Source organism: Terrapene carolina, unplaced genomic scaffold (assembly GCF_002925995.2).
Source record: "Terrapene carolina triunguis isolate 2854851 unplaced genomic scaffold, T_m_triunguis-2.0 Scaffold837, whole genome shotgun sequence".
NCBI lineage: Eukaryota > Metazoa > Chordata > Testudines > Emydidae > Terrapene > Terrapene triunguis.
The window spans coordinates 5,904,067-5,932,047 of record NW_020665188.1 but is presented as its reverse complement, the minus strand read 5'-3'; the positions used below and the strand labels follow the sequence as shown (position 1 = coordinate 5,932,047).

Sequence of the window (27,981 nt, the reverse complement as noted above, 5' to 3'; positions counted from 1 at the left end):
AGCTTCGGTCTCAGGAAGCACAGGTGGCTCTCCCAAAGTTATCGGCTTTCAATGGTTAATCAGCTCTGGTATCTGAAGCTGTGCATGGCTCATGTGCTATGCAATCCAGCCAAGCAGCCTTTGCCTCATTGGGGAGCAGTGGGTGACTTGCCCAGTTCACGTGATAGACAGGTGGTAGCATTGCTGTGCAGGGCAGATATACATGGGAGTCGCTGCAGCTGCTTCTGACGTAGAGCACAAGCTGTGTCAAGGCACACAGCGACGCTGTGGAACAGTTTGGGCCAAGGGTGGATGTGCTGATTTGCCAACACTTTCAAACTTAGGTGGGGCCTAAAGTCAGGCTCTTAAATCCATATTTAGGCTCCTACGTTTAAGTGGCCTGTGTTTCCACAGTGCTGAGCTCCTACCTGCAGCGCCATTGGCTTTGGTGGGGCTGTGTCATTGACAATCAGGCCAATCAGGTGCCTGACTGGATTTCTCTAAAGCTGACTTTGCGCCCCCAGGTAGGAGATTGTGGCTGTTTCTGAGCAGCTAGAGAATGTAGCCCGCGGTGGCCCAGTCAGGAGGGGGTGGCTGAGGTGTGGGAGAAGCAGCCAGCCCATGAGAGGGGGTGAATCGAAGCCATCCCCACTCCTGTTGACGAAAGCACAAGGGGTGATGCTTTCCCACACGTGTCTCCTCTGCCTGTGTTCTCTTTCCTCAGTCAGGCCAAGGCTCTGCAGCTCCGGGCCATGTCGGAACGGGGGGACATGTAAGGAGGCAGACGGAGAATACCACTGTGCCTGCCCCTACCGATTCACCGGGAAGCACTGCGAGATAGGTACCCGCAATGCTGAGCACTAGTGAGGGGAGAGCTGGGAAGGCATTGGCTGCTGCTTAACATGGCTCTCTTTGTGCCCACAGGTAAACCAGACTCCTGTGCCTCTGGGCCATGTCAGAACGGGGGCACATGTTTCCACTACATCGGCAAGTACAAGTGTGACTGTTCCCCAGGCTACACGGGCCGGCACTGTGAGATAGGTACGAGCGTGGCAGACTGGCAAGGAGGAGAAACTAGGGGTCTGGTGCCAATGCTCAGCTCAGAGCCACTGGCCAGAGACCCAAGGTCTGCTGTTCAGTGCTTGGCTACTAGGCCGGCAATCAGTGGGCTTGGAGTTGTTCACAGGCTCTACACATTAACCAGGGGAGCATCCTCGGCTGGGGAAGCCACAGTCAGGCAGTTTGGGGTACTGGGTGCCATTGCCCAGTCAATGGTGTCTCTGGCCATTTAGCAGAGGGCGTGCATTCAATCCCTGATTGCTGGAGCACAGCAAGCAGAGATCTGTGCTCAGTCTGTAGCAGTATCCACAGAGACTGAGTTCAATGGCTGGTTAGTGTAATCACTGCCCAGTGAGTCCAGCACCCATCCAGTCATAACCCAACTTCTCCATGGGCCTGGTCAGGTGTCCTAGAAAATTCTCTGAGAGCTGAGCAGGCTGGTGCTGGTTTGTTAGTGGGGTTCGAGGGCAATTGATTTAATGCTCCTGGGAGCTCATCCCTATATCCCCATGGTCTGGCAGCGTATCCAGGTAGCACTGTAGATGTGGCATGGAGAGGGAGGAAGGGCTCCAGGCAGCGTGTCCATGGCCATTTGTGATACTCTTTTCCAGCCCCTTCTCCTTGCTTCCTAAGTCCGTGTGAAAACGGAGCCACCTGCGAGGACCATGGCAGCAACTACACCTGTACATGCCCTGTGGGATACGTGGGAAAGCTCTGCCAGTCAGGTAATAGCCAAGAAGCCTCAGCACCAGGAGCAGCCCAGAGAACTAACCCTGCTCTTGAGCAAGGCCAGCTTAGAGCACTTCCCAAGCCTGCCCATCGACAAGGGGAGAGTCCTGAACATCAGCCCTCTGATGTTAGACCGCCCAGCATGGTTCCATCATCCTGGCTGAATGAAGGGGGCGGGGCAGGGGGTGTTTTGCTGGAGGAAGAATGGGAGTTGGAAGACGCGGCTTCTGTTTGCAGTTCTGCACAAATCCCCAGGCAATCCCTTAACTTGGCAGTGGAGTTCCTCTGAACCAACACCTGCATAACAAGCAGCAGTTTGGCCCAGACTTCATACTAAAGGTGCCATCTTCTTAAAGAAGAAAACTTCTTAAAACAAAGGGATCATGGAAGTGAAAGGCCCTGTGAAGATGCGTCTCAGGAAGATCTCATGTTGGTCTCAGCCCTGTTGACACTGTAACATCAGCCCTAGAAAGACTGTTCTGTGTATCCCCAATATATAGGTCCTTCACTGTGGCACGGCTCCCCCTCCCCCAGATCATTTATGGCCTGGTGCAATGAGATCATGTACTGAATAGTTTCCTCCCTGCAAGCAATGTCTTTGGCACCCATTGGAGGTGCTGGCAGAGGGTGGGAACCAAGGCCACTGGTGCTGTTCCTGGATTCCCACAACCCTACCAACAGCGGTAGGTGATTAGGAGCACTAGTGAAGGCGCGTGAGTTCCTAATGCCTGCTGCTGGGCTTTCCCATGCCTCCTCCCCGCCGCCCCCACTTGCCTTGGCATATTTCAGGGCATGGGCATGGTGCCAATGTCAATGTGACGGGTTGGATCACAGAAACCCCCTTGGGAACTGCCACCTAATGTGCCGGGACTACCTCTGAGCCCATTTTCCGTGCCAGCTTGGGACTTCGTACCTTGCCTTCTTTGAGCCAGACATGCTTGCCTGCTGCAAACACAGATCCAAGTCTGAACCACGTCCCCCACAAGCTGCAGGCTTAACTGAAAACAGCTTAAGAAGTGCTCCTGTCTCCAACACTCAGATACCCAGCTCCCAATGGAGTCCAAAACCCCAAATAAATGTGTTTTACCCTGTATAAAGCTTATACAGGGTAAACTCATAAACTGTTCGCCTTCTATAACACTGATAGAGAGATATGCACAGCTGTTTGCCTGTTTTCCCCCCCCCCCCCCCCAGGTATTACTACTTACTCTGGGTTAATTAATAAGTAAAAAGTGATTTTATTAAATATAAAAAGTAGGATTTAAGTGGTTTCAAGTAAAGACAGAACAAAGTAAATTACTAAACAAAATAAAATAAAACATACAAGTCTAAGCCTAATACAGTAGGAAGCTAAATGCAGGCAAGTCTCACCCTCAAAGATGTTCCAATACGCTTCTTTGACAGACTAGCCTCCTTCTAATCTGGGTCCAGCAATTACTCACACCCCTGTAGTTACTGTCCTTTGTTCCAGTTTCTTTCAGGCATCTCTTTGGGTTGGAGAGGCTATCTCTTGAGCCAGCTGAAGACAAAATGGAGGGGTTTTCCCAGGGGCATATATAGTCTCTCTCTTGTGGGTGGAAACCCCTCTCTCCCCCTCTGTAGAATCCAGCTACAAAATGGAGTTTTGGAGTCACATGGGCAAGTCACATGTCTATGCATGATTCAGTTCTTACAGGCCGATGCCATGGTTCACATGTTAGCCCGAACATTCCCAGCAAAGCTCAGATGTGGATGGGCGTCTATCAAAGCCCATTGTCAACTTAAGTGTTTCTTGATTGGGCACTTACTAAGAACAGTCTTTTCTCAAGAAGCTGACCAAATGCTTCACTGAGGCTACTTAAAATTAAACAAGTACATAGCCAATATTCATAACTTTTAATACAAAAATGATATATGCATACAAATAGGATGAATATATTCAGTAGATCATAACCTTTGCAGGGATATGTTACATGGCTTATCTAGTATAAAACATATTCCAGTTATGTATATTTACACTCATAAGCATATTTCTATAAAGCATTATTGGGTGCAACGTCACACTCGACTCCTTTAAGGGGATGCTGTAAAAATGCCCTGGGTTGCAGCCCCAGCCTTGGGGTCTGCAGGGTTGTCTCCAGGCTCAAGTTGCTCTCTGAGGCCAGTTCTCAGGCCTGGCAGGGTTTGCTTCCCCAGGCAGAGCCAAGGTTCTGCGGGCTGGAGCTGGAGAGTTCTCTGGAGCTCACAAGCGCAGCCCTGGACGGCAGAGCCATCATGCTCTCTGGACTTGGCCCAACTTGCCGCCTCTTGAAGAGACAGGGAGCGACTGCTTCTTAGATGCCCGGGTTCCAGCGTTGGCTCAGGGACGCCCGCTGTTCACATGCCTTGTCATTCATGCCTCTCCTCTTTCCCCAGAGGTGGACTGCGGCATTCCGAACGAGGTGAAGCATGCCCGCGTGCTGTTTAACTCCACCCGCGTGGGCTCTCTGGCTGAATACCTGTGTGAGCGAGGCTACATCTTGCGCCCTCAGAACAACCCCCGCATCTGCAGAGCACAGGGCGTCTGGAGTGACCCCCCAGAGTGTGATGGTAAGTTGGTGCAATGAGGAAAGGGGCCTACACAGCCTGAGCTATCCTGCCAGAATGGCTGCTTCTTGGGGCCTAGCTGGGCCTGGAGCCCCCTTAGCAGCCATGAGATGTGGCCATTTCTCTTGTGGCACAGCCTGTGTGGTGCCCCTGGGGATGCTCCGGAACACCCCTCCCTGACTAGACCAGATTCTTTTCAGCCTGTGCTAAGATACTCAGGGCCCCATACCCCCTTGGAGGCACACAACTCCTGGGGGGACATAGGGTCTGGATGCGGACTTCATGCTGTCCTTGAGCCCTCTGCTCGATGCACATCTCTGCTTGGCAGCCACACTTCTGGGATGTGCAGTACCTGCAAAGGACATGCAGCCTCTGGGAAAGGAGAGATTGAGCCACTATTCTGTGTGGTACCAGGGAGCGAGAGAGGAGCAACATTGTGGGGGCAGATTGGGATCAGCAGAGAGCAAGTGCCTGCAGCACGGGAGACAGAGGATAGTGCTGACAAGGTGTCAATCAGAGCTTCCAGAGGAGAGAGAGGACGGGCCTCCTGGCAGGAGCGCAGCCCTGGAGGATGGAATGTCACTCCAGACCAATGGCTGGTTCACTGTCACTAGCCACACTCCCCTGGGAACCACCTCCCTGGCCTACTCCTGGGCTGGCTAGCTGGTGTCTCTGCAGCTGGCATGCGTGCTAGGCAGCACTGCGCTTTACCCTCTGCTTTGTCTCTGAGCTATGGCTCTGACTTGGCCCTATCCTAGCTGCCATCCACGTCCATAATAACTGTTGCTACAATCCCTTAGTGATCCTGGTGAGGTCCTCAGCCACGTGTCCTGCTCCGTTTGTGAGTTGTCCTCCCAATTTCTGTACTTCATCCAAGAGACAATAGACCAAATACGACATTGCCTTCCCTGTGCCCATCCCACAACTCTCTCCTCCTTCTCCCCTTCCCTTGGCCCAATGACTCCATCCCATCTCCTGATCTCCCTGTGCCCACTCTTATCCCAGCTCTCACTCTGCTCCGGAACCTCTCCCCACCTGGCTCTTCCACTCACAAAACAAACATGCTTTAGCCTCTCCCAAAGCTACCTTCCCATCTCCCTTATCTCTTCCACCTCTAAGCTCATTGAATGTGCTGACTACAATGGCTGTCTGGAGTTCCTCCTCTCCAATTCCATCTAGCCCTCTACTCCAGGCCTGTCCAAGCTAAAATCTCAGCCTGTCTCCATGACATCTCGGCATGGGTGTCCAGCCGTCAGTTCAAACTCAACATGGCTAAAACAGAGTTCTTAATTTTTTCCCCTCCCAAACCCTCCCCATCACCTCCTTTCTCAGTCACTGTGGACAACACCATCATCCTGCCTGTCCTTCAGGCCTGTAACTTGGGCATCCTCTTCAACTCAGCTTGGATGTGAGTGTGACAGGTTCCCCCCGGAGTGCCACCTGGAACTGGGGTACCACTGAGCCCTCTGACCCACCAGCCTGGGCTCCCTCTCACACTTAGCTGCTGTGACAAGCTGCAAAGCCCTCCAGCCTGCACTTTCACCAGCACTCACACAGGTAGGGACACACCCAGCTGCAGTTACATGCAGGCTCTCGAACCACCAGCTTCCCAGCCTAGGACCACAGAGCAGTACCATCCTGCCCTGGTCAAATCTGGCCAGTATATGGGTTTAATGCCCAGTCTGCCTCTCCCTCAATGTGAGGAGGACAATGCACACTTGTGGTAACTGTGACGGGTTGAATCACAGAAACTCACTTGGGAGCTGCCACCTGATGTGCCCAGACTACTTCTACCCCTGCTTTTCCTGCCAGCTTGGGACCCCAGCACCCTGTCTTGCTGAGCCAGACACTCCCGTCTGCTCCAACAAAGACCCAGGGTCTGAATTACTTGCCCCAAAGCTGCAGGTTTACCTGAAAGCAGCTAACAGAAGTGTTCCTGTCTTTAACACTCAGATGCTCAACTCCCAATGGGGTCTAAACTCCACATAAATCCATTTTACCCTGTATAAAGCTTATACAGGGTAAACTCATAAATTGTTCACCCTCTATAACACTGATAGAGAGATATGCACAGTTGTTTGTACAGTCATAGCAGCCATCACTCACAGGCTGTCTGTAGTGTTCTCAGGAAAGCTCACCAGGTGGGAGATAAGCTTCTCCTAAGGCTATTGTTTTTTCTAATGTCCCATTACTATGAATAGGTCCTTTACAACCAGCTATTTAGACTGAAAGCATCTTGTCTAGGGGCTGTTACCCAGGTGTAACTACATTTAAAGTATAGATATATAGTGAGTATTTATAACTTCAGATACAAAAATGATACATGCATACAAATAGGATAATCATATTCAGCAAATCATAACATTTCCAATGACATCTCACATAACCTGTCTTGCATAAAATGCATTATAATTACACTATAACCATATCATAACAATGTCACTGTGAAGACTATGGTGTGCAGTGTCACAGTGAGGACCTAGAGAGAAGTCTAAATCTTCCTGATTCTCTCTGCATAACCCCTAAGGAACAGCCCTTCCTCTCCCTCCACACAACTAAAGCTCTCATCGACTCACGCCTGAGTTACTGCAACATCCTTTCACGAGTGGAGTCCTGCCCCGTTCATGTCCATTCAGACTGTTGCTGCAAAGATTGTTCTCCTAGCCCAGCCTTTGTCCATGTCATGCCTCTCTTTGCATCCCTCCCCTGGCTCCCCCTTCTCTAGTGCATCGAACATGAGCTACTTCTCTTCACTTCCAAGGCCCACACAGCCTATCACCACCCTGTGCATCATCTCTCATTCACTACCGAGTGGTCGACTCCCACCGCTGATGGGTCCACAAGGCCAACCTTCACTGCCACCGGTTACGTTTTCAAACTAGTCCCATGGGGCTGTCTCCCTCCCAGGCTGCCCCTAGCCTAGCCACCAGCAAGTGTTTTGTTAGCTTCACAGCAGATGAGTGTTTTGAGGAGGACTCTGAAGGGGACGAAGATGGAATGCGTCGCACGTTTATAAGGCGCTTGTCCCATGGCTGGGGCTCTTAGGGACTACCGTAATGCTCCTAATAAATAATGTACGGCACCTGGTGCAATGGGGTCCTGGGCCATGACTGGGGCTCCTACATGCTACTGTAATACATCTAATAAATAATGTGCAGTACTTGGTGCAATGGGGTCCTGGGCCATGGCTGGGGCGCTTAAGGACTACCGTAATACACCTAATAAATAACGTATGGCACCTGGTGCACTGTGGTCCTGGGCCATGGCTGGGGCTCCTAGGGATTACCGTAATAAACCTAATAAATAATGTATGGCACCTGATGCAATGGGATCCTAAGCCATGACTGGGACTCCTCGGTGCTACCATAATACACCTAATAAATAATGTGCAGTACTTTATGCAATGGGGCCCGGGCAATGGCTGGGGATCCTAGAGACTACCGTAATATGAGGGGTTTGGTGCTCCAGGGCTATGGCGGGGAGAGAGGTCTCCCTCCAGCTCTCTCTCCCCGCAGCAGCACCTGAGCTGTGGGGGATAGGCGCCTCTCCCCACCACGGCAGATCCGGGGCTGGGGCTGCAGGATAGACGCCTCTCCCCAGGCCGGGGCAGATCCGGGCCAGGGCTGGGTTCGGACCAGGGGAGGGGCACCCCCGGCCGCAGCTGGGTTCGGGCCACCCCGGCCGCAGCAGAGTTGATGCTGGGGGAAGGGCGACCCAGCCACAGCAGGTCTGGGGCTGGGGCTGCAGGATAGGTGCCCCTCCCCCATCCCCAGCAGGTCTGGGCTGGGGCCGAGTTTTGGGCCGGGGGAAGGGCGCCGCAACAGGTCCGGGCCAGGGCTGGGATTGGGCCAGGGGAGGGGCGCCCCAGCCGTGGCAGGTCCAGGCCATGGCAGAGTTGGGGCTGGGCGAGGGGTGCCCTGGACCGCGGCAGGATTGGGGTGGGGGAGGGGTGCCCCGTCCACAGCAGGTCTGGGCCATGGCAGAATTGGGGCCGGGGAGGGTGCCCCAGCCATGGCAGGTGTGGGCCAGACTGCCCCGCCCCTGGCCGCGGCATGTTGGGGGCCAGGCTAGGTTGGGGCCGGGGGAGTGACACCTCTCCCCCATTCGCAGCAAGTTCCTAGGTGGGTTCCCTGAGCACCTGTGCGGCGCTTAATAGGCAGCTGCATGGCCATGCAGCTTACAGGGATCTTAGGTCGTAGGCCAAGACTAGGGCTCCTAGGTGCTACAGTAATACACCTAATAAATAATGTACAGCACCTGGCACAATGAGGTCTTGAGCCATGACTGGGGCTCCTACACGCTCCAGAAATTCACTTAATAAATAATAATGGTGCACAGGTAGGGAGGCTCCACTAACCCACTCCCCACTGTAGGCCCAGGCAGGTCTCTGGGAGGCCATCAACATGGGCTGTGCTTGCTCCTTTAGGCATGGTTAGCAGTGCAGCCTACTTCACTGAATGCACCTCTGTGTGGGTTGGGACAGTCATGGCCATGGGAGACGGTGTGGCTTGGATATTTCACTGACTATAATCCCTTCTCTCCCCACCCCCCATGCTTCCTTCCCTAGAAATTAACGAGTGCCTTTCTCAGCCCTGTTTCAACAGGGGCTTGTGCAAGGATCGTATCGCTGAGTTCCTGTGCCTGTGTGAAGCAGGATACACAGGCCCCCACTGTGAGTTGGGTAAGAGAATGTGAAAAATACACTTACGGGGACCCCATCCAATGGTGAGCAAGGCAGGAAGATACCTCTGCCTGGATTGGCCCTCAAAGCTGCTGCAGAAATGGCCTGGGAGGGAGGTGTTACCCAGGGATGGCCTTGCCCAGCAGCCCATCTGGAAAGCATCACAGCCAGGGCAACCAAAGGCCAGTGAGGCAGCTCCAAGATCCATACCACTGGTGCTGCTCCTTAGAGTCATACGCTCCTTAGAGTCATACCCTTAGAGTCATGCGAGAGCTACAGCACTCATCCAGCATATGGCCCTGCTAGCAGCTGGGGCAGAAAGAGTTCCGAGGTGCTTATCATGGATCTGTGCCTTACGGGGGGATGAACATCCATGCCACCGCGCATGTGTGTGATCAGTTTCCTAGAGCTATAGAGGAGAATGTGGCTGAGTTTTTCAATGCAGCCTAATGGATTTAGATTCACAGTCCCCTTTTAAACAAATGGGAATTGTGTGTCTATATCCCCTAGTCAGCTTTAGGTCTGTATGTGTTGGGGATATAAACAGCCACACGTACCCTGCACCCTCTTATTCTCTTTATTGGAGCTGATTGGGACTTTTTTTTTTTTTAGAAATGATTCATTTTAATAATTGTAATATTTTTGAGATTTCATTTAAAAGAATGGCTTTCGGCAACCAAAAACAAAAAATTCAGCAGGTCAGGAGAAAAATATTCAGTAAAACCAATAATTTTTTGCCCAGTTGTCCAAAATGTTTTGGTTTTTCAATGAAAGTCTGAAAAATGTGGTTGAAATTGGACACTTCCCATGAGTGCGGGGGAGGGGGTGTGAAGAACCCAAAGCTTTCCCTCCGCTCAGTTCCTTGTACCTGCCTGGCTTGTGCCTGTGCCCAATGCACTCATGAACAGCACTAGCCCTCTTTAATGGGTACCAGCCTAAGGGAGCAAACGCTTTCCGTGTGGCAGGAGCTTTGGCAATGCCTTTTGAACAGGGCATGTGTATGTTTTACTGGCACAAATTACACACACAGCTGAAGGGGAGCTATGAAAAGGAAGAAAAGTGGCTGTGTACTCTAGGTGCAGCATGGCGCACACAACCCAATGTCAAACCCACAGCATTTACCAGCAAAAATACACACCAATATTCACAGTGTCCCCCCGAATAACAAGGCATTTGATTGTGTTTCGGACCACTCCTTCCCTATGTGAGGCTCTTGTTATTCAGACTGCCCAAGCCTGAAATCAGAACTGGATTAACACAAGTGCCAAGGGTTCCAGCACAGCAGCCTGGCCTTTCAGGATTGACCTAGTTGTGCAGTTCTTACTCATGTTGGTGAGCACTTAAACAAGTAGCCCCAAGCCAGCGAGGCTACTTGTGTGTGTAAGCGTCCAGGGCAGCGAGTAAGGGCCGTCTGGTCTAGCTCTGTGTTGTCAGTGCATGCTGTGCTGAGGATGGGTTTCTGGTCTGTACATGAGTGTTTCCTTTTGCTTCTACACAGAGATAGATGAATGTCAGTCCGACCCCTGTAAGAATGGAGGAACTTGCAAGAATCTCCCAGGATCCTTTGCTTGTCATTGTCCTGATGGCTTCGTGGGAATCCAGTGTGAAACAGGTAGAAATTTCACAGGGTAAAGCTCAACCCAAGTCCCTCAAAGCCAGTGCTGGGATTTCCAGTCTGATGCCCCTGGCTAGTCTGAGAGAGAGCCATGGAGGCAGTACTGGCCTGCCCAGCCTGGTCCATCCTCACGAACCTTGACAGGTATGCCCTGGAGTTCCCAGGCATGCTCGCTTGTAGGAGGACTATCTTGTCAGGGCTGGGATGGGAATTCAGCAGCCCTGCGCTGTCCTGCTGGAGCATGAGATTCGGTTTCCATGCTCTTGAGCTCCACCAGCAGGCTCTGATTCTGCCCCAGGAGATGCCCCTGCATCTTCCCTGCAGAGCGGTGTGACCTGCGTCCAGTTAGCCTGCCCAAGGGCACCCAGGCAGTCTGTGCTAGAGCAGGGACTCAAAGCCAGATCTGCAGCGTCCTTGGCTGGTGCCCTAACCACTAGCCAAGCCTGCCTCCCTCAGGCGTGGCACTGTCTTGGCTAGTGCTGGGCAGTCTCCAGAGCCAACACTTTTTTCACATTTTGTCACCAATGGGGAGGTGGGAAATTTGGTGACATTTTTTGTGATTCTCCCTCCCCCCCATCCCCCCCGTTATTTTTCAACAAACCCTAGAGCTGGCCAGCATTTACTTTTTAATTTTGAAATTTCAAATTTTGACCAAAAAAAAGGAGGAAAAATTTCTAAAATCTATTTGCTGATTTGTGTTGATTAATTTTTTACCAGCTGTGGTGATAAGCGTGAGTTGCTGACTGTGACCTTTCAGTGGCTGTCACTGTGCATAATAAGCTCCATGTATCAGTGCATCATGTCTGTATTGAAAGACACCTGGACACCTCTTAAGCTGCCTTCTGCTTGGCTTTTTGATGGCAATCAAACATATGCAGTGACTTTTCAATATCACCCCTGCCTCCATTCAGAAGGCAGGGGCCTCCTTGGGACTCTCATTCACATCAATGAGCACTTAACCAGGGGGTCTGATGGCATCAGTACGTGCTCACCAAGCTATCCTGGTTAGCAGAAAGAGGCAGGTGCTGTATTCAGTGTGACCTGCTGACGCACATTACCAGTTTTGTAGTGAGCTTTGATTGAGTGGGTTTGAAATGGGACTAATCAAAGTGCATTAATGAACTGTTAACGTATGTCAGCAGCCTGCATGCAGACAGTCGGTGCGCAGCAGGCTGGTGTGGGGTAGATTCACACCCCAGCTCGCTGCACACTGACTGTTCGTGGAGACCAGCCCGCACTGGGTGATAATTTTGCCGTACTTTCATGAAAATGATTCCAGCGAGCGCACTGCTGTGCTGTGCTGAGAGCAGGTGTGCTGTGCCAACCTCAGAGCCCCACATCACCAAGTCCTTATCGTCATTGACGTCAGTGGGGTTTTTCCCAAGAAATGACCCAGAGCCTGAGCCAGAGCCTACTGAGGTCAATAGAGAGAGTCTTTGGATTTTGGATCCTGCGCTGAGTAGGGACTTGAGGCTCTGGTCCACAGATTGTAAACAAAGCAACAATTACAATCAGCTAGTAAATAGATTTAGCTAGTGATCTACAGGATATAGGCTCAATTAGCGGGATAATTTGATGTTGGTTCCAACACATACCCTTCTCTCTGCCACCACAAAAGACTGTTATAGAAAAATCCATGCACTAAACAGCTTGTCTGCATGTAAAAGTGAATTTGGAATAAGGTAGGGTGTGAATGGAATAAGAATGTCCACACATTAAGTTAAATCAGGAATAGCTATCAGGAATCACTCCCCATATAGACAAGCCCTTAAATTAGCACAGTGACACTGAGTTGGGCTTTCACCATTGGAGTAATGTGTGAGTTCTGCAGTGAGATCATGCATCACCAGCGGCCAATAGACAATGACCCTCCTGTGTCAGTGTGCTGGACTTTGGGCAATGAATTCTGGGAGCTGTAACCCAATAGTTTGGGACACTGCTTCAGAGTTTGGATATGCTGAATGTGAGGGGCTCATAGGATGAATATGTGTCCTGCATTTAGCGCATGGACTGCACAGTATGTGCATCTGGACTATCTTGAGTGAGTCACCAATTTCACTTCCCCTCGAAACAGATGCATGTTCTGTGCATGGCCCATGGTTCGCACATATACTTCACCTGCTGCATTTGCAGCAAGAGTCCCCGCAAGGGATCCAGAGTTTCCTCTAATGTCCATGCTGTCTCTGGCAGATGTTTGACTGTGTGTATCTGTGCCCTCTAGAAGTGGATGCCTGCGAATCAGCTCCCTGCCGTAATGGAGGGGTCTGTGAAAACTATGGTGGTTCCTACCTGTGTGTCTGCCCAGAGGGTTTCTTCGGCTACCACTGCGAGACGGGTAAGCCTTGGCTAGGTGTAAGAGATTTAGCTAATGACCTCCCAGAGCCCCCATTACTTTAGCACTGGCTGGTTAATTCAATGTGGTTGCATGCACTGAACCTGGCTACTAGTTTGCCAGCCTTGAACGGTAATTAACATTTTTTATTTGGCCTTCTTGGGCAGCATGAGCCATAACCCTTGATCTTGCTCCTCTCCCCCAGCCAGCGATCCTTGTTTCTACAGCCCGTGTGGGAGCCGAGGCTACTGCCTGCCTAGCAATGGATCCCACAGCTGCACCTGCAAGGTGGGCTACACAGGCAAGAGCTGCGAAAAAGGTAAAGGGGCTGGATGGCTACTCAAGTGAGTCCTGTCTGTCACCACAGACAGCATATGCTGCCACATGCACTGCTAGGACGCAGCGGTGTGAGCCCACTGTGGGGGGGGATCTTTGCCTGGGCGAGACCCACTCGCAACAGGTTGGCACTGCCGGGCTCAGCCATCAGGGCAAATCGCTGCCTCATCTTAGAGTGTGGTGATACCCGCAGACGGAAGGTGCCAGAGGGGCTTGATCTTGCTGGGTGCTGAGCAACTCCTGGAGGTGCTGAAGTCAGTCTGAGAGAGGAAGGATGGCACTGGACTGGCACTCGTGAGGCCTGGATTCAGTTCCCAGCTCTGCTGCACACTCCCTGCGGACACACTCTGTGTCTGGCCCTCAGGTCTCCATCTGTAAAATAGGGATTGATAACCTTTGTCTGGCTCATCTGCTTTTAAACTGCCAGCTCTTCAGGACAATGCCCATCTCAGACTGGGTGGGCAGTCCCTAGCACAATGGGGCCCTGATCCCAGCTCATGCCCCAGGGTCCTTCTTCAGGACTCAAACAGGACGATAAGGAGCAGCAGGCACCAGCCTTTGGGCCTGTGTGAACCCCCTGGGAGTGGAGACCGCTCAGCACCATGCAGGCTCATGCCCCAGCAGCACACACTCCCTGCATTGTGCATGACTGTTGTGCTGTATATCAGGGCTGCCCTCACAGCTGCCTTGACACAGTCCTGTCAGCCAGTGTTTGTGTGCTGGAGGGTCAGTCCCAGGGGTCTGGTGCCTAAAGATTTACCATGTTACTTCTTCCCTTTGCTTTGATTGATACCCTGAAGAACTGCTGCCACCAACATCATTAAAGGTGGTCAGGGTGGAGGACACAGGGGTGTCGATTTCTTGGTACCCCCCCGAAGACCCAGTCGCCAGGCAGATGATTGACGGCTACGCCGTGACGTACGTATCCTTCGACGGCTCTTACCGCAGGACAGATTTTGTGGACCGAAGTCATTCTGCCCACCAATTGCGGGCACTAGCCTCTGGCAGAGCCTACAATATTTCTGTCTTTTCAGTCAAACGCAACGTGAACAACAAGAACGACATCAGCAGGCCTGTCATGCTCATCACACGCACTAGTGAGTAGCGTCGGAAGGGGAATACAAATGTGAGCATGCACGCCTCTGTCCAACACCTAGGTTAATGCTCCAACGCCAGCTGAGGGCTGCTACTGCACAGACAGCTCATGGAGACCCACCAGCCAATGCTACCTCCTAACGGATGGCAGGACCTGCTTCCCGGCTATCCCAGCTTGCTTTCCACCACCTAACGCTACAGCGAAATTTTCAGCTAGCTGTGCACTGGTCTAAAAGCCCCCTCAGCCCACAGAACAATCCGTCCTGCACCACAACCCACTTTGGAGTGCGTTAGGCAACATGGGAGCTTAGGGGCGGGAGTGGCCTCCAAGGACCAGAAGCTGTATGAAAAACATTATGTTTTGCATAAGGATATTTTCTTGCATCTATAAGCTTTATTTGGGAAATATCCATTTAGATCTAAAACCAACATCCTTATGTATACATAGCAACCTCTTAATGAAAAATGCCCTCCCACCAACCTAATGGCCCAGTGGCAAGCCTCTGGCAAGGAAAATCTCCTCATTCACTGAATGTGTCAATAGACTAGTGTCTCAAGAAGAACTGATTGAGATGATTTAGTTGGGCTTTCAAAGTATCTATTAAGGAAACTAAGTAGCCACAGGGTGAAATGGATCAGGAACTGGCTAAGAGACCAGAAGCAAAGGAGGACTAACAGGTCAATTTTCATATGGCATAAGGTTAGCAGTGGGCACCTAGTGGCTCCTTGCTGGGATCTGCAGTTAATATTATTTATTAAAGGGCGAGGTGGCACAGTTTATGTAGGTCAGCTAGGATCAGAGGGGACTGAGAGGAACACCAGAGACCTGAGCAAGCCAAGGGAATGGGCACCATACCAGCAGAGGAAATTCAGTGTTGATAAATGCAAAGTAATGCCAATTGGAAGGAGTGATTTGAATTACTCCTACACTGCGCAGGGTTGTAAGCTTAGTGTGCCAACTCAGGAAAGGGACCTAGGATCACTGTAGACAGGTCAATGAAGACCTCTCTGCTCAGTGTGTAGTAGCGGTTGAAAGAGCAACAAAATGTTGGGGTGCATAAGAAGTGGGATGGTGAATCTGTAAAATAGTCTCATGCCTTTAGACAACTCAGTGGTGTGGCCTCACCTGGGTACTGTCTCCAGGACTGGTCATCCTCTCTACAAAAGGGTATTGCAGGACTAGAGGGGAGTTCAAAGCTGGGCACTGAAAACAATTAGAGCCCTGGAAAGAATTCCCTATAAAGAGAGGGTGCAAAAATGGAGGAGACAAATCAGAGCAGGCATGGTAAAGATGCATAATGAGTGGTCTAGAGAGGGTATCTCAGGGACTTCTGGTTGCCCTATCTCCTAGCACTAGAACAAGGGAACCTTCAAAGAAACTGAAAGGCAAGAACTGTAAAAGTGACTAGAAGAAATACTTTTACCCACCACGTAACTGACTGTGGGATTCCCTGCTACAGGATCTCATTGAGACCAAGGCTTTCCTAGGGTTCAAAACAGGCCTGGACCTCTTATGGAGAGTGAGGGGATCAGAGTTACATTACAAAGCATAACAGACTAATGTAGAAGGGATCAAAATCCTCCTCTGTCAGGGCATAAGCCAACCACCAAGTGACAAAGGCAGGAAAACACTTCCCTGAGGGCAGCTGATGCCATGGTTGTCCATTCTGGGGTTTCCTGTCCTCCTCTGAAGCAGCTGGTGCTGGCCACTGTCAGAGACGGAGTAAATGGACCACAGGGCTGATCCAGTCTGGCAGTTCCTGTATTGCCCAGAGTTCAATCATCCAACTGAGCTGGGGCACAGAGAATGGCGCCCACCTTGAGCTTTCACCCCCTGGCATGCTGTCTGGAGAGAGAAACAGCATACCCAGCTTTGAGCAGTCCCTAGAGGGAAGGGCAACCCTCCCAGCTGGTAGGGCGGGGGCACCGAGGATGATAGGAAAGGGCGAGTGACCATTGCACAGCACCCTCCTGCTTTCAGCAGACTGATTCATTCGGAGTCAGATGGGAGCCTCCCTTGGCACATGTTTAGCAGGGGCGAGGCCTGGGTCCCCTGCACAACCATTAAGTCAGTAGAAATCAGCATGTACTGAGCACCATGTCCGCATTGGCTGGGAAAGGCTCCCGGTTGGTCTGGTCCCGCAGCAAGCTGCAGGACTCCTCCCAGCTGTGTGTTAGGCCACTGCACAGCAGTGCAAGTACAGTCCTGAGCTGCATGTGAGCATTAGCAGGGTAGAGCCTGGGTCTCCTCTGGGAACAGAGTAGCTGGCCCTCCCGGCTGATTGCTCTGTTTTCACTCCCTGGCAGGCTCACAACTCACAGCTCCTTCCAGCTGCTGTGTCTCCCATTAATACGGAGTCCGTTTTGCCCTGGGTCAGGCCTGTGCTCCCTCAACTCCTACTATGTATTTTACAGTAGCACCTAGAGGCCCCAGCTGAGGTTGGGGTCCCTTGGTGAGGGACAGACAGCAAAGAGCTTACTGAAACAGCTGAGATGGCCAAAAGGTGTGTGTGTGGGGAGGTGAAACTGAGGCACGGGGAGGGGATGTATTCACTCAGCCAGGAACAGGACCCAGGTGTCTCGAGTTCTAGTCCAGTGCTCTACCCACTGGACCACACCATCTCCGTTGCCCTGTTCTAGGAAACTCCTGGCCTTTTGAAAGACAACTATTTCAAAGACTGGGAATAAGCTTTCCTATCCTACAGCCACTGTCTGGCACATGCACCACAAACCAGAGCAGCCTGCTAGGACTCAGTGAGGGTGATGCCTACCTGATTAGCATAGCCATGTGCCCACACCCAAACTTTACCCAGCTCCCCTGCTGGAGTGCAGAGAACCCCCCCACACACACACAGGCCCGTGCCCTGGGCTGCCAGTTCAGCTGCTCTTTCTCTCTCTTGCCTGGAGAGCTGAACTTGGTCCTGAAAGTCCTCGGGAAACATCAGAAACAGCGGCTTCTGGGTTCCCTCTCATTGGTGCCATTAAGTGCCAAGCTGGCAGGCCCCAGCCTGGTGCTTGGGGAATGGGCTCTGCTGCCTTGTGGGCACTAAGGGCCAAAACAGTGGGGGATAGGAGCCTGCCCAGCAGTGTCACTATGTGCTGGCCTGGCGAGGGTCAGGCCCCAGCCTTTGACTGTGGCGCTGGTGCTCCCTGGCATGCAGTGGGAGCGGGCCTCCCGCTCTGTCTGTCAGAAGCACTGCAAGCGCAGGGAGGCCTAGGGATGCCAGGCCAAGCTGCTGGGCTGAGATGCAATGCTCTGACAGGAAGATCTCAAAGGGGCGGGAGAACAGTCATGGGGATGCACACGCGGGCACAGGCCCTATAGGGATGAGAGGTAGCACCATGTCTGGCTTCTGAGGGGCTCTCGAGGCTATTGTTCACCACCCCCTGCCTTTGCTTCCTCCTCCGCACAGAACCTCGCCCAGTGGAGGGATTTGATATCGCCAACGTGACGGCCAGCACCATCACGGTGCAGTGGGCTCTCCACAGGCTCCAACACTCCTCCATCAGCAAGGTGCGCATCTCCATCCGCCAGCCCGGGGACCTGGAGGACCGCACCGTGGAGCTGAACAGCAGTGTGACCAAGTACACGTTCAGGTGAGGGAGGGCATGGCACAAGCTAAGAGAAGGGGCTAGACACTGAGAGAAACAAGGGGAAATAATTCCCCCAGTTCTGGGCTGTGACTGAACTGAGCGTGGCACAGACCTGGGGCTGTGGGCAAAGGTGGCCATCCAGCAGATAGCACGACTGGAGATCAGTGTTCTCTAGCCAAACTCTTCTCTCCCTCAGCTGCTCCCCGGCCCCTGCATGGGGACTGCGAGTCGAAGGTGGCATAATGCTTTGGCTAGGGTTGCCCCTGGTGGGGATCTGCTGGCTTCACATACCCAGGATCCTGCACATGGGACTGCAGCCTAGGGCAGAGTGTGGACCAATGAGAGCAGGCGGTTAATGATCCTAGGAGAGATTTAAAGGGATGCTGTTGACTTAAGAACCACCCTGCTGCCTGAGCATTGCTTAACCCACTTCTGTAACAGGCATCACTGAGGAGCCCTAAAAATGGAGAGGAATTATAAAGGAAAAATATCTCTCTCTCTCTCTCTCTCTTCAGTCCATTTGCTTCATGCATTTTATAGCACTTTATATCTAATCAGTCCCACTGCTTTCTTGGGTAGTTAGTTACTGTTTGTGTGGGTAGTTCCTGCTTCCAACCTGGCTGATTCCTAGGGGAACTCCTGCTTTGTATGGGCCTTTTCACTCAGCAACAAGGCAGAAAGAGAGAACGTGATTGTAAAACAGAGGAACATGTGATTGTAAAACCCACAAAACTAGCAGGGGGTTCAGGGTACCGCCTTCTTAAACTGACCACACTTCAATGTGATAGCCGCCCATTGGACACAAACTGAAATCAGCTTCAATGTACAAGTGCATTTATGGTCTGCAGACAGGGAGAGATCAGTGCTAACCCAGGGGTTTACCTTCCGCCAAGTTTCTCTTCATTATGATTTTTTTAACCTAGTTTTTAGTAGCTGTTGGCCATGTGAGGCTGTGAGCACTGGTACTGGCCTACCTCAAAGGGGCATTGTGAATGAATGTCTCAGGTGAAAGGTGCTGGATAGCTACCAAGTATCAGCACTAGGCAAGTTTCAGGATGAGATGAAGAACCAAGCAAATGCCATGATGCTGTAATTTCTGCCATGCTGGCAGAGACAGCCCCACCAACTTTGATGGGACTCTGCGGGTATGTTGTAAATTGCAGTATTGAAGTCCAAGCTGTTACATCCCTCAATATTGTTAATAAGCAGACACGCTAACATGCTAGTGATGCTGACAGCAGCCTCTCTACCTCCAGTGACAGACACTTCAGACCCGGCAGTCAGTTTCGGTGCTTGAGAACAAATAATATGTGACAGATGTTAGTCACATTGCTCAATGCCCTACTGGAAGGCGCTCAGATCCTACAGCAATAAGTGGTGTATAAGAATGTGTATGCAACAGAAGAGGGAACCCTATAGTCAGACGGTTTGCATGATTCTTGACCCTTACCTATTTGCCACACTTGGTTTCTGGAACTCCGTACTCAGCTAATCCAGCTGAGCTCGATGGAGATCCAGTGGGGTCAGGATCATGCTATGAAACGTGGGCTCAGGTTTTTCACAAATGTTATTAGTGTAAAGTCCTTTGCAGACTCTCATCACCCAGGATCTCAGGACCTGTCCGTGATACGTTACATGTTCAGTGGGGTTTGATTGATGTGTTTGTAAAGCGCTCTGAGAGACTTAGGTGAAAGGTCCTGGAAGGGTAAAGTGCTGTTTATGGGTTCTGTCTGTTGTCACGGTAGTGATGGTGAAACCAGCCATCGCAGTCCCTGCAGCACATGCTCCCTGCCTTGTCCTGGCCATTGGTGGCAGTTGCCAGAGGGAACTAACCTGGCTTCTGCTCTAACTCCCACTCCTTTGCTCTCAGCTCTGGACCCTGCTCCTGCTCCTCCATTCTAGGGGATGCATGACAGGCCCCTTTGTCCACCCAGCCCAAACCCACTACGGTGCAGATGACTGCAGTGTGAACACCACACCATGTCTGCAGGGAGCAGCACACACTGGCAGAAACCTACATCCCAGGTGCTCAGCACCCAGGGCCCTCCTCACCCCTTCCATGGGCTCTCATTACAAGGGTGTGGGGAGGAGCACAGCTGACGGCGCTAGCTGTGATCACATGCCCACCGATGCTGGTAACTGGGAGAGTGGGCAACCTGGCTTTCCCTGCAAAACTACGTACGGCAGTAGTTTAAAACCGATCCCACACACACACACACCCATGGTGCAGGGGCTGAGTGACTGTGGGGACACTGATAGCCACAGAGACGTTGTGTAGTAAAGAGTCCATCACACAATACAGTCAGGTTTCTGCCCCACCCCAGGCTCCTTGGAAATCACATCAGTGATCCTGCTTTCTCAGCTTGGGGGTTGCAGTCACTGGGGGCGGGGAAGCGTAGTGAGTATTTCTGTCAGGGGCCCAGTCAGGAGTGGGGCCCGTTGTGCTGGGTGCCATCCAGCCATGGGAAAGATGCAATCTCTGCCTGGAAATCTTTGCCATAATAGCTAATCAACCCTAAGTTCCTATGTTCCTTCCCTCTATCTCCTCCACCTCAGGGACCTCCGGCCAGGGGAGAGGTATCTCATCCACGTGTCGACCCTGAGCGGGCTGGAGACGGAAGATCCTCCCTCAGAGAGCCAGACCATGGCACCCTTCCACGTGTGGACTCGTGAGTGCGACCAGACATTCCTTTGCCTCTTCCTCAGGGCTGGAGCCTAAATGGCCATTCCCTGAAGAGGAGCCTGTGATGTCCTAAGGGATGTGAAGGACTCATTCCAACCCCCTGCCCTTAGGGGTCCCCTGCCAGTGTAGAGCAGCCCAGCCCCAGATGGCCTGTGTGGCTGAGGGTCAGCACGGAGTGGCTCTGTTTAGAATGTGCTCACCACGTTTTGGCTGGAAGCAAATGGGAGCATAAGGCTAAGACAGTGAGCCCACAGACAGCAGCCTCTGCTTCCAGCTGGAGAGCGGGCGCCTGCTCCAAAGCCAGCATCCCTCCCAGGGAAGGGGAAATTCTGACCAATGGTCAACACATCCAGCATGGCGTACAGACCCAGCCAGCACCCGCTCGCACCATCCCACTGCCTGGAGAGCAGCGACAGCAGCTGCTGCTTCTCTGGGCTGTGTGCCTCTCCCTGGACGCAGCGTGGCTGCCTGCACTGCGGGGAGGGGGGCTGGTCGGACCGATGTCATTGGGTCCATGTTGCATCTTGACAAACCAGCCTGGGTCCCACTTCTGAGCTAGGACTGGTGCTGGAGGGTGGCAGGAGCATGCTGTGGCTGTGTATTGCCCACGGGCTGGTGGGGGCTGGCCCACTGACCCATGCTCAGAAGTACCCTTTGCTTCCCAAGGCCCTGGCTGCTCCTTGACCATCAGCAGGGCTGTTCCACTGGCTGACCTGCCATGCCTGTGCCCGATCTCATGCGCACAGTGATAGAGACCGGGGCAGCCCCACCCTGCCACTGGCTCTGGGACCATGTGATGCTCCCCAGATCATGGCAAAAGCACATTGCTTGCCAACTGGCATAACATCAGGGGGAGCAGCCACTCCCTGAGACAACCAGCCCTTGGCTTGCTCCAGCCTCGCTGTCTTGCCTAGGGGCCCTATTCACCCCTCGAGCCTGCAGGACCAACTCCATCAGCCTCAGCAGAGAAGGCCCTGTTCACAGAGGCTCTGACTTGACACTAAGTGTGGGGAGCAGAAGCAGGTGGTGGGGATTGCCTTAAACTGGGAGTTATGTGGCAGATTCTTCATACGCACTTGTTATTTGTAGTCAAAGAAGGGGAGAACCCCAGTGAATGCCGAGTGCAGCTGCTTGCAGCTCTCTCCCTCCCTCCCTCCACTTGGGGCTGATTCTGCACCATCCCTGAATATAGAGCCATGCTGGAGCTATGGCCAGCCTGCAGCTGGGCGGAGCATCACCCACACTCTGCCCCAGGTCCCGGGGTGGTGGTGTAGGAGCTGACCCCACAGGAATTCCATGCCGGGGCACTCGCCAGGTAGCCCTCTAACCTGGCTTCGCAGCACCATGGTGCCGCTGGCGCGAGGCTGAGGATCTGACCCTGCATTTTCAGCTCTAGACTAGAGATACCCCAGAGAAGGGGCTGAAGCAACAAACCAGGAGTGCTGCAGAGGTCTGGAGATGGGCCTCGTCCTAGCAAGTGGGGTGCTGGAGGGGCTCCCTAGAGCTGCCACCCGCTGTGGGCCCTGGCTGCAGTCAGGACACTTGCCCCATTGTAACTACATTGCTGTCGTTAGCCTGGCACAACCTGTATGTGGCCTGGATGCAGCAGTGTAGTGGGGTTTACATCACTGCTGCTCACTTCACTGCACCAGATCACCCCATGCTAGGATCTGCCCCAGACGGTTACACTGGTGCCGGGCTCACAGCTAGCCCAGGCCTGAGCATCCAGGTTAGCCTAGCCTGGGGGTGAGCAGCCATGCTGCACAGCCAGAGCCTGGTTCCTGGCAGGGCCGCCCAGAGGATTCAGGGGGCCTGGGGCAAAGCAATTTTGGGGGCCCCTTCCATAAAAAAAAGTTGCAATACTATAGAATACTATATTCCTGTGGGGGCCCCTGTGGGGCCTGAGGCCTGGGGCAAATTGCCCCACTTGTCCCCCCCCCCCGGGCGGCCCTGGTTCCTGGGTCCTCGTTGCTGCTGTGTCCCCCTGGGGTGTCGCTAGGACTGCTTGGGCCATTCCAGCAGTGAGCTGAGCCCCTCTCTGAGTCTGTCCCAGTGAATTGGGGTAGAACTGGGCACCTGGCAGGAATTGTAGGAAGGCATCAGAGGTACTTTAGCCAGTGTGAAAGCAGCACATGGGCTCTAAGCCCCGCCCCCCACCAGGCCAGTGAGCTGAGGGGTTCTGGGTGTGGGCAGGAAGGGGGTAGTGGCAACGCCTGGGTTAACTGTAATGAAGACAGACCCTGAGAAAGCAAAGTTAAACACAGGCAGGCAAGGCTCAGAGCACTGAGCTGTCCCAGGAGCGGAGATCACAGGCAGCTTGAGCCATGTAATCAGTGAAGGGATGCTCCATTGAAATCATTCAGACTGATGTTTCCTTCCCGCTGGCACAGGGCCTCTTCCTCCCCAGAACCTCACTGCCTCCAGAGTCAGCGCCACCTCTGTCTACATGACCTGGGACCAGCCACTGGCAGGGTCCGTGGAGGGTTATATCATCAACGTCACCACTAACCAGAGCATCAAGAGCCGCTACGTGCCCAACGGGAAGCTGTCGTCCTACACGGTGCGTGACCTGCTTCCCGGTCAGAGGTATCGCTTGTCCATGATGGCCATCCAGAACACCGAGCAAGGCCAAGGGCACAGCGAGCCGGCCCATGTCTACATCTTGACCTGTAAGTCCATGATCCCGCCACGGCCTCCCCGGAGCCTGGCGGGGGAATGTTATGCTGGGGGGGCAGAGCATACACAAGGGAACAGGTGCCTCTGCTGGAGGAGGTTAGCGGGGGGAACAGGCATTGAACTAGTGATGTGACAACGGGGCATGGGAACATCAGCACGTCCATGAGAAGCAGCGTAGCCACCTGGGGATGTAAATGGCCCACGATCTGGAACCGCCATGCCCTGCAGGTGTTCCACCGAGCTGGAGGAAACAATGCTTCCATGCAGTGTTCTCCACTCAAAAGCCAGTGGGGACCCTGCATGGTTCTTCCTTTGCTACGCTGGGTGTGTGCGACCCCTTCTGTATCTGGGCACGCAGTGACACGGGGGAGCTGTCTCGCATGGTGCATCTGGCATGGGGTGGAGGTAGGGTGACCAGACAGCAAGTGTGAAAAATCGGGACGGGGGTGGAGGGTAATAGGCGCCTATATAAGAAAAAGACCCAAAAATCGGGACTGTCCCTATAAAATCGGGACATCTGGTCACCCTAGGTGGAGGCAGAGCCATTGTGGTGGTCCGGGCATTTCCCAGGGGCATGCTGGCTGTACACACACTGATTCCCACAGATGCCATCACTGCTCTGCGGGAGAATCCCCGGCCAGCTGGGGGTGGGCTCTCTTGGGGGCTGTGCTTGATGGTAGAATTACACTCCATTTACTCCATTGATTCACTGCTTCGTCCTGGCTAAGCCTAATCCTTTGTGGCCTGCAGTGCAGAGGGATGGAACCCCGGAGAGGCGATGGGGCCAAGCAGGACACCCACGGGTGCTCAGGAACAGGCTCCCCCCAGCATTACTGCCGGAACTGCGCCTGCTTGCTGATCACAATATCCCGGAAGAACCCTCGCAGGCTCCCAGGTAGGGACCGGCTCAGCGGCAATTACACCAGCCCTGCTTGAAGTCTGAGCACTAACAAATAACATGTGGTGTTGGGAGCTGGATGAGAGCGGGAATGGGCCACTTCTACTGAACCCTTGCATTCCAGTACAGATCAGGTCACATGTAAGCCACATTTCCTGGCCTTGCTCTAGTTCTCAGTGTATATTTGGCCACATCACAAATCCACCGTATAATCGCATGATTGGCAGCCAGCACTTGGGAGGGACCCAGCCCTAGAACAGTCTGGTTAGTGCATGGGGGATGCTCCCAGCAAATCCCCTGCTTCCCTGGCTCTGACCCTTGGGAGCTGGAGTGCACCTGCCTCTCCCATGTGTACAAAGGGTGGGTGGAATGTTCACAGTTGGTGGGTGGCTCTGGATGCCTGATTTCCTTTAGGAGACTGAGCATCCAGCCCCACTTCCATGACAGGTTTCAGAGTAGCTTTAAACAGCCCACCCCAAGTGCCCTATTCAAATGTAACCTCTCCATGAAGTTGCTACAACCTATGCAACCCAGTGCTCGTCAGTTGCTCTGCTGTGTGAGCATGGAATCTCTCCTCCCCACCCCCACCCCGGTGGACACTAGCTGCCTGGCCCATGTTTCAGATCGTCAGCCATCTCCTTACTGCTGTGCCCACCTTGGATCTAGCCTGCTGCACCCCTTCCTGGAACCAGTAACACAAACCAGGCCTGCTCCTCCTGGTCAAGGGAGAGATCTGCATTTTAAATAGAAGCTCTTAAGATTTTTTAAGTGGGGTGAGCAGCTGGAGGAGATGGGACACAATAAACCCAGAGGAGAAAGCGGACACTGGGGTGTAGACTAGCTGAGTGCCCTGGAAATGCATGGTGGGACACAGGAGAATGTAGTAGAGGTGCCCTCTGCTGCTCAACGCATCTGTATCGTGGTCACACACACTCCTCCTGCTAATCACTGCAACTCCTCAGACAGGAAACTGTCAAGGGCAGTCAGACTCCAAAACCTGCATGAAGCGCCAGATTCCACAGTGGGCTATGTGGCTACAAAGCCAGCATAGCCGCCATGGGATTGGCTCCCCATGGCAGTTGTACCCACATCACTGAGTAGAATGTGCCCCTAGTTATTTCTCTGCATCTCAGTTCCCACTTGCTGCGGTGTTAATGCAGCACTTCAGGAGTGTGCGCCACAGGCTTCCTGCATTGATGCTGATTGTTTGTGTCCCAGTAGTGCCTTGAAGCCCCACTTGGTATCGGAGCCCCTCTGTGCCTGCATGTCACCAAGAGGAACAGTACAGGACTTTGCAAACAGCCTTCACTTTGCAGGCTCCAGGACAGCACTGGAAACAAAACAAATTGAAACAAGATTTTGCAACATCATTGGCGCAGTTTAAATGACCAGCGTATTCATCCTCTGGCTGATGCTATGCTCAGCGTGGTCCATCACAATTTCTTTCCACAGGCTGCTCTCTGCACGCAGAATGCCACTGCTAGGGCCCACCAGCTGAATGAGCAATCTTGTCGGCAAGCCATATAACTGTGTGCTGTAGCCCACTGATTTTTGTGTGGGGGAGCACCCTCTGGGCCACTGTACGAGGGCTAGTAATTCTTTCCCTTTCCAGGTTTACTGAGCTGGTGGACGGCAGACGGAGGATCAGTGCCAAGTTCAGCAGCTTGCCGAGCAAATCCGTCACCGTGAGAACACGTAAGTACTCTCCATCCACCCCAGGCCCCTTGTCTGTCACCCAGGCCTCTGTTCCACAGAGGGTGTGAGAGCAATACCGGCACGATTGCCTGCTGGACTGCAGGAGGTGTAACTCTGAGACGGTTTGACGTGTGCAGCACCTGCCGCACAGGGGTGTTAAAAGTCTCTGTCTCGCTCTCTCTACACACAGCCCCCAGCTGGCTTTAGAGAAGGGGCCAATCCCACAGCCCAGCACAGATGTGGACATGACTCTGCGGGCAGAACAAAGCCAGGGGAAATGCTGGCAGGGGCAATGGCTCAGCTCTCTAGAAAGAAGATCCCTGGGTTGGAATGGCCAGGGGTCCCGGCACCGCATGTGCTAGGCCACATGCCCTGGCAATGAAGCAGCACAGGCTGACCCTGAATGCCATGGAAGAGTCCCAGAGCCATGCTGCTTCCCCACCAGTCTGTGGCTTGTTGGGGCAGGGGTCAATCCCAGCTGACCGCTGCAGGGCCTGGTCCACACCTGCTGCTAACAGCATCGTCAGATTGGCCAGACTGGTGCTGCCCGAGGTGCAGCTCTCCCTGTATCCTGTCTCGGACAGTGGCCGGCTCCAGCTGCCTCTGAAGAGAACCCTGCTTTAGGCAGCTGCCCCATATAACTCCCAGCCATGCTCAGACACGGTAATGCTCTGAATTGTAACCAAGGCCCGGGATGCAGGTGCCATGACCAGCCCCGCCTCCAGCCCAGCCTGGGCTAAGGGATGGAGACTGGAGAATGAGAGAGGAAATGGGCAGGGTGCCCAAACGAGCAGCTGTGCTGAATACAGCCCTGCAGCCATCTCTTGACTCCCTGGACCATGCACGTCACCAGGAGGTTTTGCTAGCGGTAGCTGTGCTGGGGTTTACATGCAGGGATTCAGATCCTGTGGCCCCACATGGTGAAGGGGGAAGGAGTTAACCTGTCTAGAAAAATGTAAATCCTATTTACATTTACATAGGGGTCTGGAGCACATGACTTATGAGGAGAGGCTGAGGGAACTGGGATTGTTTAGTCTCCAGAAGAGAAGAATGAGGGGCGATTTGATAGCTGCTTTCAACTACCTGAGGGGGGGTTCTAAAGAGGATGGAGCTCAGCTGTTCTCAGTGGTGGCAGATGACAGAACAAGGAGCAATGGTCTCAAGTTGCAGTGGGGGAAGTCTAGGTTGGATATTAGGAAACACTATTTCACTAGGAGGGTGGTGAAGCACTGGAATGCGTTACCTAGGGAGGTGGTGGAATCTCCTTCCTTGGAGGTTTTTAAGGCCCGGCTTGACAAAGCCCTGGCTGGGATGATTTAGTTAGGAATTGGTCCTGCTTTGAGCAGGGGGTTGGACTAGATGACCTCCTGAGGTCCCTTCCAACCCTGATATTCTATGATTCTATGACCCCTCTGAAATGGCACCTGGCTGTGTCTCCTGAGGGGAGAGCAGGGCACTGAGTCACTTGAGTTCTAGTCCCAGTTCTGACACCTGACTCCCTGGGTGACTGTGGCTAAGTCCCTTCCTTTTCTGCACAATGGGGCTAGTCATACTCCCCCGCCCTGGGGAAGTGCTGAGTGATCACTGTGGGAGAGGGGCTTTGGAGAGGAGCTGAGCTTAGTGGGGTTCCCAAACAGACTGGACATCTGTATGGATAAAAATGGCCTGAATGACAGGAGCCAGGATTCAAACAACAAAAACTAACCATTTTGGAAGGAATAAATCTTAATGCTTCAGGCCTTAACGCAGCCTCTGCCTGTTGGGGTTTAGGAAGAAAGTGTCTTTCTGGGCAGATTACAGCTGTCTCCTGTGGGGTCCTTCTACCTGCCGCTGAAGCAGCTGGTGCTGGTGACTGGGCTGGATGGCCCTTGGGGCTGATCTTGTCTGACACTGCCTAGGTTCTAATATATGTAACCCTTCTGCCCCTCTGAGTTGGCAGCAACAAGGGCTGGGTTCAGTATCTAGGGGTTCCGTTTCAATAACGCAATGCAAAACCAGCTCGAGCCCCCACCCAGTGACCTGGGACAATTACATACCACCCCCC

The 27,981-nt window shown here is 53.0% G+C and overlaps 1 protein-coding gene across 3 annotated transcripts in view; it reads left to right on the top strand.

The window, feature by feature from the left end:
* SNED1 (sushi, nidogen and EGF like domains 1) overlaps positions 1-27,981 on the top strand; it is a 70,308-nt gene that overhangs the window by 25,941 nt on the left and 16,386 nt on the right. Inside the window, exons 12-25 of one of the 3 annotated variants that reach the window (XM_026660816.2) lie at positions 704-820; positions 904-1,020; positions 1,650-1,763; positions 4,162-4,335; positions 8,900-9,013; positions 10,512-10,625; positions 12,853-12,963; positions 13,166-13,279; positions 14,097-14,393; positions 17,805-17,988; positions 20,542-20,654; positions 23,059-23,337; positions 24,095-24,239; positions 25,855-25,937. In XM_026660816.2, coding sequence (XP_026516601.1) covers positions 704-820; positions 904-1,020; positions 1,650-1,763; positions 4,162-4,335; positions 8,900-9,013; positions 10,512-10,625; positions 12,853-12,963; positions 13,166-13,279; positions 14,097-14,393; positions 17,805-17,988; positions 20,542-20,654; positions 23,059-23,337; positions 24,095-24,239; positions 25,855-25,937 — 2,076 coding nt within the window. Of the gene's footprint in view, positions 1-703; positions 821-903; positions 1,021-1,649; positions 1,764-4,161; positions 4,336-8,899; positions 9,014-10,511; positions 10,626-12,849; positions 12,964-13,165; positions 13,280-14,096; positions 14,394-17,804; positions 17,989-20,541; positions 20,655-23,058; positions 23,338-24,094; positions 24,240-25,854; positions 25,938-27,981 lie in introns of all 3 variants that reach the window. The other 2 variants (XM_026660817.1, XM_026660818.2) reach the window with 2 other exon arrangements.